At 44.0% G+C, this 12,753-nt stretch overlaps 1 protein-coding gene across 5 annotated transcripts in view; it reads right to left on the reverse strand.

Moving 5' to 3' along the window:
- Positions 1 to 12,662, reverse strand: part of ari-2 (E3 ubiquitin-protein ligase ari-2) — a 35,301-nt gene extending 22,639 nt beyond the window's left edge. The window contains exons 1-10 of one of the 5 annotated variants that reach the window (XM_065444776.2): positions 12,495 to 12,662; positions 11,452 to 11,472; positions 11,226 to 11,335; positions 8,306 to 8,512; positions 7,553 to 7,696; positions 6,753 to 6,903; positions 6,028 to 6,149; positions 3,998 to 4,107; positions 3,626 to 3,743; positions 1,202 to 1,252 (exon numbers count right to left, since the gene is read on the reverse strand). In XM_065444776.2, coding sequence (XP_065300848.2) covers positions 1,202 to 1,252; positions 3,626 to 3,743; positions 3,998 to 4,107; positions 6,028 to 6,149; positions 6,753 to 6,903; positions 7,553 to 7,696; positions 8,306 to 8,512; positions 11,226 to 11,324 — 1,002 coding nt within the window. In that variant the 5' untranslated portion in view covers positions 11,325 to 11,335; positions 11,452 to 11,472; positions 12,495 to 12,662. Of the gene's footprint in view, positions 1 to 1,201; positions 1,253 to 3,625; positions 3,744 to 3,997; positions 4,108 to 6,027; positions 6,150 to 6,752; positions 6,904 to 7,552; positions 7,697 to 8,305; positions 8,513 to 11,225; positions 11,336 to 11,439; positions 11,473 to 12,494 lie in introns of those variants that run through there. The other 4 variants (XM_065444779.2, XM_070540670.1, XM_065444781.2 and 1 more) reach the window with 4 other exon arrangements.
- Between the last annotated feature and the right edge of the window lie 91 nt (positions 12,663 to 12,753).

A 12,753-nucleotide genomic window follows, 5' to 3' on the forward strand; every position in this document is an offset into this window, starting at 1 on the left:
GCAAGCGAGTACTGTGGGGAAGCTGCCGTGGAGGGTACCCACTGCTGTTAATCGCATGTGCCTCGCGCCTTTTTTTTGTTCACATGTAATCTAGCATCCGGAAGACGTATCATATGGATACAGTATGGTGATCGTATACGGGTACAGTACGGTACATACATACCCATACGTGCGTACATACGTATGTACGTACGGTACATACAGGTACAGTATGGTGATGCACCGCATGTAGGTGCCGAAAAATGATGTTTTCTGGGAAGGGGTTAACTGGTAAAAAAAGAAGTGCAACTGTATTGGGACATTTCTTGTGTTCCCGATCGTTAAAAGTTGATGCTGCTAAATAGTATGAAATGGGATTGTATCAACGAGGTTCTACTGTACTTCACTTTAGTGCCCCATCAAGGACTACCTGTGCAAAAGTGTTGTACCCTTCTCACATGGGCACTTTTCAATAGCTATCAGCCTTTAAAACTCTCAAACTCTACCAATTCGAATGAGCCATATCGCTGCTGTGTGACCCGGATGACTGCTTCGGCAATTTGACACCAAGGACTTGTGCTGTCACAGTGTCAGGCGACAATGCCACACCCCCCAAAAGTGAAAATCCCCAAATATTACTCTGAAAGCCAACTTTCATTGCTAAAGCGTTTAAAAACACTACAGCGACAGCCCTATTTAACCCTATTTCAACCTACAATTTTAAATTGTTGCACTCACATAATGTAGTATATATTCAGTTACATTAACTTCATGGTCGCACATTTTGTATTAATTGCCAGTTTCGTTTGAGCGTACTGGCAACACTGAGCCTGTTTGCTGAAGCATTCTTTTTATGGCACGGAACTAGCAAATAGTTGCTGCAAGAAAAATAACTTTGCAAGATTGTTTCTAGTCACTATTTTTTTCTTCGAAAGTGTTGCTTCCAAGTCACTAGTCTAATTGGCACACTGTTGGCAAAAGTGCGTCCACCCAGCACTGTAAGGCCTTGGAGACTGTGATTATGGTAGTTCCACACAACTTGGTCAAGTTGATGAGCTGTATTATGATAAACTATTGACTTGATAGCCATCGAAACAGCTTGTGTAGCAATGCCTACTCTTTCGTTAATTAGACAAACTACCAATTTGGAAGCCTTCAAAATGCTCAAGTGAAATCAGTATTAGAAGTCAATGTGTTGCTACACAAAGCAACAACTGCTTACCATATGGTTACAACCCCCATTTTTTTCTATACATATGTGGCACCTTGGACACTGCAAGAGAAAGAAAGAAAAATGCAATGCTCAATGATAGCTGTAAGCACTGTGATTATCCCAACAAGCAGCTCAGTGAATACATATAACCAACCTTTTATCTCCCACAAACTTCATAAAAAAAGCATAGATAAATATCCTAGCTTATCTATCCTGCCAAATTTTTGTTCATGTTGTTCTGATATTAAAAATATGCTAAGAGTTCAGTTCTCTGTTCACTAAGGGATATAAAATGTTAAAAAAGAAAAAGCTTTCTTTGGCAGGCATAGAGATTTTACATAGAAACAGTTTACATTCAAAATACAAGCAGAAATAGCAACCCTGAAACAAGATGTATTGAGTATAACCCCAAATGTACATTCTCTATAGATTTCCCCAACTAATCATGCCACTGAAAACTCCCATTTCTTTTCTTCTTGGCATGACATTACAAGAATTTAGCAAAAGCTGTTCAATAAACCATGAAAACAGGCATATAATATGAACCCGTATATAAAACAAGGGGCAATTTTGAGACTGAGTAATAGGACCAAAAATTTATCCACGTAGAATTTGCACTTTGAGCCTTTACAGAACCTTTATTGAAGCCATGCGCCGAGTTTTCACTCGTCGTCACTCTCCTCGTACAACGCCTTGTCCTCCCACACCTTCTGTGCCATTATGCGTGTGCTGTGTCCAGCGCATTCAATACGCTGCACTTCTTAAAGCCACGCATGACAAAGTCCTGCGGAATGGCAGCCCATGCTTCTACAATCCACTGGCGCAATGTAGCTGGCTCATGTGGGCTGGCAGCGGGCTTGCCTGAGCATATTTAGTCATCGCTGCATTGCTTGACATGGTCCACCAAGATTATGCAGGTGTCGAGTGGCTGCAACTGAGAAGTTGTGCCACCAGGAATTACCACTGACTCAATCCCACAATAGCAAAGCGTTTTTTTGGTGGAGTTGGTGAGGAGGCACCAAAATACGTATAGGACAAAAATCGTAAAAGCAAGCAGCCCTCCAGGCTGCCGACACCACACCAACTTCTTTCAATCGACGATGAGGGCTTTAGGAGTTCTTGTTGGGCTAGTAGGTGAAACATGGCTATTAAAAGAAAAGGGTGCAAAACAACACCCATATGCACAGTCTATATACTTCTCTGTGTATCTATGCTGACTTTTGTGCTCCTCTTGTACTAGCGATGAAGGTCTTATCCACCCATCTTTCATTCTAGCAGCTCACAATGACATTCCTGGGGAACTTTTTGTGCTTGGGCGGTGTCATCTGCTAGGAGGCAATGTATGCTGGAAGCTTGCGTCCTTCTGCTGCACCGCAGAGCGTAACAAGTACCTGCATCTTTCCACTGTCACGTGTTCCAATAAAAGCCTAGTGGGATCCTTTCTTCTCCACAATGAACGCAGAGGGCACATTTAGGCAGAGTGGCATTTGGTCAGCATTGCCAATCTGTGTCACTTGGAGGCCTGTCATCACCTGCAGGGCTAGAATGTAATGCTGGAATGATACCAGTTCTTCGTGCCATTGAAGCAGCTTCTGCATATTGATGTGCATCGACGCAGTGAAAATCCAGCCTGGCTCACGAAATGGGCAACCCAGTGCTTCCTTGCTTTAAGACCTGTTGTGATGGCTTTCTCCTTGGTAAGCTCAATGGAATTTTGCTGTAGGAGCTCAATATTCATGGTCAGGTGAAGAAAAAACTGCTCCTTGTTGTATACAGCAAAGCCTCCTCGATGTCCAGAACGCTCCTTCCTTGGGGCTTCAAAAACTTCACCTTGTCCCGCGACACTGTTTCTAACGGTGTTGCCAGTCAGAATCGTTTTTCATTTAAAAGCAGCCAAATATTGCTTCCATGGTGTTGCCATTGTACAGCCCGTAAGCAGCGAACAACTACAGGCCATGTGTTATACCACATGAGATATGAATCTCATCAACTGTCATCCATTTGCCACTTGCAGCATTCCAAGCATGCACACGATCACAATAGGATAGGTGCTTTCTCTGTGAGATATACCGAAACTTGAACTGGGTGCACCAATACACAAGCGTGCAAGAAACTCCAGATCCAAATATTAATATACAAGAAGAAAATTTGACATGCTAAAATCAAGAAGGAAAAGCTCTTATACCGTGTCACACAAACATTTTTGATCACGATCAAGCAGGATCCAGATCATAATTCTCGACAGCGATTGGCTCCCGCACACAGCTTGCGCAAAGGAGCCAATCACGGATGAGGAATTCGATCCGGATCGGGCTTGATCACGATCAAAAGTGTGCCGTGTGGCACCCGTGTTATTTATATCAGGTCTTTACGGTAATGCATAAAAAATGAAAAGAAAGAAAGAAGGGAAGGCACCGAATCTGCACCACTCACGTCCTTAGTATGAGCAGAGATGTAGTTGGCAGTCTCCGAATCGTCGGCACACTTTGTGATCCACTTCTTGATTGTATCACAGTCTGCTGGCGCGTGGTAGTTTCCCCCACACCGAAAGCTGCCCGGGACAAACAAACAAATTGCACATTAAAAACACCATAGTGCACTTATGATAAGCCCAAGTTTCGGCAAATTAAACAGATGCTAAAGAATGCATGCCAAGTTACCTAAGGGTAACTTGGCATGCAGCTTGGCACCCAAGATGAGTAAGGCATATTTGTGAGAATCAGCAAGAAATTCGCTATAGTATCCACCACCATAGAGCACTCTGCTGGCAAGTCTCAGCCACCGCGTATAACAGGGAACACTTACCAGAACGTCGTCTTGCAGTTCTTGCAGACGACCCTCTTGCTCTTGTTTTCTTTGGCTCGGACAATGACATTGCAGTTGGGACCAGGGCAGAAACGCAGCTCGGGATGACTCTGTTGAGTACGAGCACGGCAAGTTTCGACAACCTTTACTGTGCCACAACAGCCCAAATACAAGAAAATGTGTTAAACTTCATGATGTCACACTGATGTACTGGTGCCAAGGTTCTGGCCCCAAACTGAACTAATGAAAGTTTTGCTTTTATTTTCTCTTTACTCAACGCTATACACTATACATAGCAGGCAATGCTGCAGAAGCTATGCATGGAGTGCGGCCATAGAATGTCCCCCCCTGCGCATTTCATAGTGCGGTTGTTTTCAATGTGCAGTTGTTCAATGGAAGAATTGCTTCATGCATTATAACTGCACAACTTGTAGACATAAGGTTATATCAAACCACATTATTATTTGTGCACCTTTGTGCTTCCCGTAGGCTACGTACTATGTTTTGGTAGAGAGCAAAAACGATGTGACATGTCCGCTGGTCACAGACATGTGTCACTATGCTTGTTTGGAGGTAAACAAGTTCAAATTGGCAATGCCTTCCATGTAATAAGTCAAATTTTTCGGCTTAAACCAGCAATACTTAATGCTACATCGAATTACACAAAGGATGCTTTTTATATGTGATGCACTATTTCTAGGTCATGAGCGGGAACAGTGAGAGAAGTCTTCCTAGCCTCCACAGTATTGCCCGCTATGTATAAAACAAACTATCGCAGTCAAACCTCAATATATCGAACAGCGTGGTGATCACGAAATAGTTTGATATAGCCAAAGCTTGATATATAAAATCACGAAAGAAATGCGTCAAAAACTTCTGCGAATCAATCAATGAACCAAGGGCGCGATCGGGGATCGTTGTTCGGACCACATGTTCGGTTACGCCGCGCTCAATTGACCTAGGCTGCCCCATCTTCATCAGCCGAGAGCGCGCGTTCGGTTTCGCCACATGCAATTAGCCTCGACCGCGCCGGCTTTGTCAGCCTCACGAAGTCGGCATTGCCTAGGCCAGTTGCACACAGCACAACCGAATGCACGCTCTGAACAACAATCGCCCCAATTATGGTGCAGTAAATACTCACTTGAAGCACACACAAAGTATTTGTTTGGCTGAAAGTACTGCAGCAGTGTAGCCTGCTTTTTATTGGCAGCCATGTGCTTAAACACGGAAACCTCAACATAGTCTAAACGATCCACAAGCAAAAGGCTGGCGCCCTCTATTGCGCCGCAGTAGTGGCATAGAAGGGCCAAAGCAGCTACAGCCCCAGTTGAAGTCGGGAGCGGGACAATATCAGCACTTGCGGGATCAACCTCGGCAGCGTCTTCGTTTGGTTGCTACTTCTGTTGCGATCCCCACATCCGTCAATCGAAGCATTTTCAAATACTGTCAATAACAAAGTGGCGTCTGCCAAAGCATCCATGAGTGAGCCCAGTGAGCATGCACTGTCGCGTGTCTTTGTGGATGCAAACCGCCAGTCCTCGCGAGGCACAGCAGGGGCAGAGCGCGGCACTGAACAGGAGTCAGTGTCGTTGCTGACACGTCATTGACGCTGTCAAGCTAGCCAAGCGTGTGTGCTCTGCTACGTTCAAATGGCGCCCTCGGCGTGATCGATGTGTGCAGTACGCGGCAGTCGGGAACGCCCATCGCGCCCCCGCTATCTTTGGGGGTGTTGCGGGAAAGTTTGCCACCTATCAACAGAGCGCACGTGGTCTGGGGTGGCGGAGTTCGAAATATCCATTTTATGTCCAACCTCGTTAGAAATAACAAAATAAAAAATGCATGCAATTTTCCAGGTGATATAGAAAGTGTTCGATATATGCAATAATTCAATATATCCGTGTTCGATATATCGAGTTTTGACTGTATAATGAGTCTCTTGCTCTGAAATAAGCTTTTCACAATCATGTTTTATCAGTCTAAACTGATTCAGCTGTTTCCTTCTAACGTGCACTTAACGCACAACCACTCACCCGCACATAGTCGGAGAACATGAACTGCTGGTACTTCTCACGCAGGATCGATTTGCTCAGCAGGCTCAGGACAAAATCCTCTGGGACCAGAATGTTGCAGAACTGTGCCATGCATTCAATGGCTAGAGGTGCACATGGGAAAGAGAAAATGCAAATCAAGATTTTTTTTTTTTTACTTCAATGCACGTTTACACAAGACGAGCACCATCTCTGCGTGGCACGTCTACGTCAATGCAGTGAACAAATCAACAGAAGGCAGACAAAGGATGTCACAGGCTTGAGTCAAGATTTTGACAAGCAGGCTTGCCTCCATAAGAACAACTTTTGCTTTCGTGAAAAGTCCTCTAGCGAAATCTTGCCAGAACGTTGGCTCCAGCAATGTAATGCTAACTTGAGCTCAGTGGTGCATGTTACAGCTAAATAGAGTAACACATGGGGCACCTTCAATCGCGATCAAGCCTAATTAGGATTAACTTTCTCAGCCGCGATTGCCTCTCTTCTGCAGCTATGCAGAGGACCTAAATTGGCCAAAAAGCACCTAACCCAGGAAAAAAAAAATAAATGAAACAGTGTTCCATAGTTCAGCGTCTGAACCATAGTTCAGTGTCTGTGGTTTTGCGCTAAACAAAGTATTCATGGATTGTTCCACAGGCACCTGAATCTAACTGCTACAAACTTGTTATTCTGGCAGCAGTCGGTTTTGCAAGCTTGGAAGAAAGACACACCTGTAGAAATGCCCTGCAGGATTTGTATCTCGAAGTGCATGGCCCAGCAATCTGCGCAAAAGTAGTGGCCACATGCCAGGCCCCTGAACCTTTCCCCAGCAAAGTTCTGCAGGCAGATAGGGCACTGAACCGAAGGGTTCTTCCTTATTGCCTGAAATACAAAAGAGAGCCATTATAAGTTTAACAATTTCAAGCGGATCCCACATAGTGTGAGGATCTGCGCACGCGAAGCTTTGGTGAGTCAGCAAGACAAAAGGGCGAAACACAATAAGAAATGCAGAACAATCTCTCCTCGCCTGTTGTGCAGCGGATTTCAGCAACGAATGTGTTCCGCAACCATCCTCGGTTATGGCAGCAGAGCTTATAAGTACTTGCAGAGAAATAGGATGCAGCGCCGCGAGCGAACACAGCGTCCAAACCTTTGGACGTTACAAAGAACACTACTAAAAGACAGCAGATGCCATGCCATCCTTGGCACACATATTGAACTTGTGGACTAAAAGGTGATAGAGTTAATTATTTCGGGCATTCTCATACAATTCGGTCTTAATACTGTAATTATGAAATTTACAGCTACATAAAATAGAAGGAAGAAAAAAGTGGGAGACTAAATTTTATGCGGGTACTGTAAATACAACAGGTTTGACAAGAGAGAGCAGGGCGTAGAGCTTATTTCTAATGAGGCACTTGTATCACCCCTCCATGTACCACGTGTAGTTTCTGTTGGCTTAACAAGATGTACATGGTCCGTAAAGTCCCTGCTGCAATAGGTTCAAGTGAAGACGCAGTAAGGCTCTCACCTGCATTTCTACAGCGGCGGACCGCAGTGGCTTGATCCTTGCATCGGCCAGGGCTTGCGCTGCATTCTGCTTGTACTTCTGGATGATGTCTTGTGCATTCCAGTTGTGGGTGTGAAGCAAGACTTTCGCCAGCGAGGGCATCACCTGAGCGCAAAGGGCAACGTCATAGTGGTCCCAGGTTGCTGAAATCAATCCTGACAAGGACAACGCCGCATTACTTCTAGGCACCAATTAGTTCTGTCTGTAGAACATTTATTTTACCTCATTGCTTGCTTCATCAGTATCATTAAATACTAGTGGCAGAAAAACATAGTAATTTTTTCTAATTGCTTATGAAGTTTCATTGGCTTCGTAATCACAAATTATACAACCTCAAACTTCTATACTTCAGGTAAAAAAATAAAAGCATTCTTTGAATGCACTGTACCACCTCGCAGGCCCCTAAGCATTTCAAAGACTCAACTTATATAAATTACTGATGGCAAAAAAGAAAAAAAGAAACGAATGACGTTAAATGACTACGTATTGGCATCATTAGCATATTAATATCTAGTCAATGTAGTCAAAGAGCATGTGGAATGAAAATAACACTAGCAAGAAGAAGGCATACTGCAAGCTTCTTTTGTAACCTGCCTTTATAATTGTTTAGCCAACTTGCCAAGCAATAAGTGATCTGCAGCGTACACTAACATGCTATGACAAGAGGGTACATCAAAAGGGAATTGGGCGACTTGGAATGGCACTTCAACTCACGCTGAGGCTAGCACAAATGGACTCGACAGATTCATTCAGCAGTCGCTCAACATCCTCGATAGATAGGCATTCAAACTCAAAGTACTCGGGGTCCTGCTTCTTCTGGTCCTGCTGGTCAATTTCCCCGTCCTCTGGGCAATTGTAGTAGTCATTGTAACTAATGTCCGAATCCGAGCTCACTTCGGCATCGGAGCCAGCTTCAGACATCTGAAAAATGAACAAATAAATAAGTGGAACCACAAGGACATTCAGTGTCTTTCAGAAGAAGGGAACTACTAACACTGTAGTGCATAAACGAAATGCGAACGAGAGAGTGCCAGTTAGAGTGCTTTCACGCACCGAAATAGTGACAGTAAAAAATTTCTGCCATGAGTTTGGTGCATACATTCAGTTTGGGACTTATACTATTTTTAGAGACCAGATGCTATTGTCATCTTCATGAAACAGAACATGAAAGCACGTTGCAAACAGCCTCATCAGGCACATGTATTGTGCAACAGCAAATGTGAAAACAAAAGGAGAAAAGGGCCCCGTTCCAGCACCACTGCCGTGAACATTTTAAAAATCAATCTTTCTTGTGGCAAGCATACAAATGAGGGTTGTTTTTTTTTCCTTTGCAATTTGATATGGACACAGTACATGGTGCAGCTTTGCATGCAATTGGAGTAAACGATATGACAGGTAGCAAGATCCCCATCAACCAATTATTCCGTTCTCCGCTCGCAAGCAGTAGCAACACAGAAAGAAGGAAATCCGCGAGAAAAGGTGTAGGCAATAGAGGGAATGGCACCACTCCGTCCTTTTGCTTTAGCATGTCGTCACATTGCCGTGCAACATGCAACTGACTAGACTATCTGTCATGCGCTCGCACCCCCCCTTTTCATAAAGATGACGAATAGTAAGCAGTAGCTATAAATTTCACCCTTTCTCATTGCTTGAAAGCAGTGTTCTACCTTAAACTTTCCCATTTGCATGTCCATAAGAGTACAAGACTTGCTAAAGCTGTAGGCTGATATTTCGACATGTATTTGCTTTAGGCGGAGAACATGGTTATTGTGCTTCAAAGACTGTTGTTCCTCCAAACACCTTTTTCATCTGTACCAGGCAAAAGCATGGAGAGTGGAAATGTGTTACATTTAATCAAACAATAAATATGGGGACTGCACCAACTAATAACTGCAAATACAGCTAGTGACGGCAGCTGAACTGAAGACTATTAGGAAAACAACACGTGCCAAGGCATGTCATTAGTGTTAGGAGTGTGAATACCAAACCGTAGCCACTTATAAAAAATGATCTATTTCTTGCTTGTCGCAGCACTGTCAGTCTATTGTGCTCAATGTGACTGGCTTTGTAGAGTCTGCATGTACTGACCTTAGAACCATAAAAGAAGCACTAACATAATATTTTTTTGCTTTCTTTTGGGTGGTAAATGAAGGTTGTAACTTACTAAATTCTAAGAACAAAAAGTACAAACAGTTACAAGCACCACAGTGCTCCAAATATTTTACTACAACACTTTCTCCTACAAGCCAGCTTCAGTGTTGGTACCCAGGTCATGCGTCATAATACACTGTCATGATATGTGTCATAATATGCTGGCTCACTTCATTCCTGCAATTGCTGCAGCTGAGTGCAGCCAGAACAGGCACAAAACTGTTGTTCATTCTTTAAGAGCAACATCATCCTCCTTAGCTTTATTGTTACAAGACGTTAGCAAATTTAGCTCTGTGTCATAATAATGTCTGTGTCACAATAATGTTGATGATGTCAATTCCGCGATTTCGGGACCAACTTTACAATCAAATTAAAATGCCTTTCAACTGTTTCCCAACCTTCAAACATGCTAACCATTATTCTTTTACATGCAAGAAGCCTGCGATAGACGTTCTACAACTTCAAAAGTACGTCTAGTGCTCCCTTAAGCTCTTGCTTAGTTGTCAGCAGGTCTCCCATGGCAACTGTTAATTCAGACAGACTGGGAAGTGTCCTAATGACAGGCTGAGTAAGCAGCCTGCACAAGTTCAAAATTGGAGTAAGACCTGGTCACCTTGCAGGCCATTGCAAAAGGCGCCCATGCACGCTGAAGTTCGAAAGCACACATGTGCTGGGTAGATATAAGGCTGAAAAGTAGATTGCTATACAAGGCCTTTTACAAACAAGAAGCCAATAAGTGCGCTAGCAAACATGCTGTCCGGATGCTGAGTACAGAAGTTGGTTACTCGAACAACAGGATGTATGGCACATGCGCATGATGGCCAATTTGGATGATGTGACATGCACTTCCGAATGCTATAATGTGTGTGTCTTTCACGCACGTCATTACTGGTGCAACAAAGCCACTTGACGGTCTGGAGCCCATCCTATGCATGTCGTGTTTATGTTTTCAACTTCCTTGTGCTGTAACCATGTTTCCCAGGTGACAGCAGTTTTGAGCACTGTAGTCTGCTCTTGTTTACTGAACGCAGCTGATTGGTTGTCCCCTGGCACAGGCAGTGGAAATAAGAGATCAGAATACAGAACTCGCAACTCGTAAATCCAATGCACTCGCTTTCTTCTATTTAAAAGTTCCAATGTCTGTGCACTACACTTCGTATGTTTAGCTAGAAAAAAGCACAGGAATTCAACTCAAGCCAATGCTTAGGTTCATTGTAAACAAAATTTTGCGACATGCGCAGTTGCGGTGACAGCGCACCATAGTTCACTACTTTGTGCAACACTAGGTTTTGATGTGTACTAAATACTGAAATACGGAAGAGTGTGGGACCCACATATTCGACTGACACATAATGATACACTGATTTTAATTTGCATCAGTGACGGAACCATCTGCTTCAACCATCAAAAACGGTGCATCTGCCAGTTGTTTCTTACTGCTACTGCATATGACTGCAACAGAATTAAACTATCATGAAATTACCTGCCTTGAACATGGCTTGACATTGCCACATAACTGCTGTCGGTTATGGTGAGGTTGAGCTTCTTTCAGCAGAAGTGTGACATGACCAATGGTTAACATTACATGTGGCCCTGAAATAGCGTAAAACACTATTCTTCTGTACTGCGTCTTGCATTTATGTTGCTCACAAGGTCCCTAGACAAAAAAATACCAGTCGACGTAACTTTGACGTAACTGATTTGCTTACGCGAGCGGTCATCCTGGCAACCTGCACAAATGGGTAAAAAAATAAAAAGCGCAGAAAGCAAACATGTGAAAACATGTCAAAACAGTTTGCCGAAACTTCCCAAAACCTGCAGCGCCAACTGTTTAAGGACAAGAGTCGTTTTTCTCAAAACGTGCATTGCATTCAGCGTTGAGAAGGCGCTTACATTTACTGAATGCACAAACACACCCGGTCCTTCGATATTGGGTGGAGCAACTGAACGGCGAGCCTGATCAAACATGTACGCGACACCGTGGCAATTTCCACATCGCGGCACGAAGCTTAAAACGAGTTTTCGGGGGAATCAGAATAAAAATAACCCCAAAGGACGCGAATAAACTTGAGGCGGTGCCAGCGCGAGCTTTCTTGGTGCTTTGCCACTTCGACGATGACGGGGTCTGGGGAGAGATCGGAACTTGCGCAAGACGCCTGGGTGTTTTGCGCGCGTCGGAGTTAACAATGACTGGCTGCAGTGACACTGAATTGGAGATTGGAACAGCTAAATGTCCGAGTGACAGTTCAAGCCGAGTTTGTAGAGAAAGAAAAAAAGAGCGTAAATGTATTCTCGTCGGCCGTGCTAGACAATTGTCAAAGTGTATTCGTGCGCTCTCACTCGTACATGGCTTATCGAGAGAAAGCCTTACAATGAAATATCGCGGTGTGTCTTTATATAAACGACAAGTGTAAGCAAGTCTTTGTCAGATAAGCAGGGATGCGGAGAGTTTTGGACCACATCCAACACAAACATCTGTCAGAGTACGCAGTTCGGTTGCGCGCGTTCAACACTTTCCCGGACTGCACCAGATATTTTTTCCACGCCGTCGATAATTAACCACCTTGTCGTTATTACGTGATCGCGCTGCTGTGAACGCGCTAGTTAGCGTACTAGCAGCGAAATAGTGGATGAAAACTAGTGTGTATGCACGACTCGCACACGCTCGTCGGCGACTCGCACTAGTGCTGTCGCCCGCTTGCAACCTAGCACACCGTGAAGGAAATGGCGCAGGGACGGAGACAGCTCTTACCTTGTAACCCGACGTGCCACGGTCCGTATTTACGATAACAAAGCTTCGTACGGTGGCAAAAGTAACATCCTCCCGTGGTTAGGCTTACATTTCGCTAACAAACACAACAAACTGAAGCCAGCGCCCCTTGACGCAGCCGGTATGAAGCGACCATGGAAGCTACTGTATCGTTATGGTAACATCGTAAACGCACTAGATTTTGTTACATTATTAATCTGCTGCTATTAGCTGAAGCGCAATTCTAACCTTTAATTTTCAA

Source organism: Dermacentor albipictus, chromosome 6 (assembly GCF_038994185.2).
Source record: "Dermacentor albipictus isolate Rhodes 1998 colony chromosome 6, USDA_Dalb.pri_finalv2, whole genome shotgun sequence".
In the NCBI taxonomy this organism is placed as follows: Eukaryota; Metazoa; Arthropoda; class Arachnida; order Ixodida; family Ixodidae; genus Dermacentor; species Dermacentor albipictus.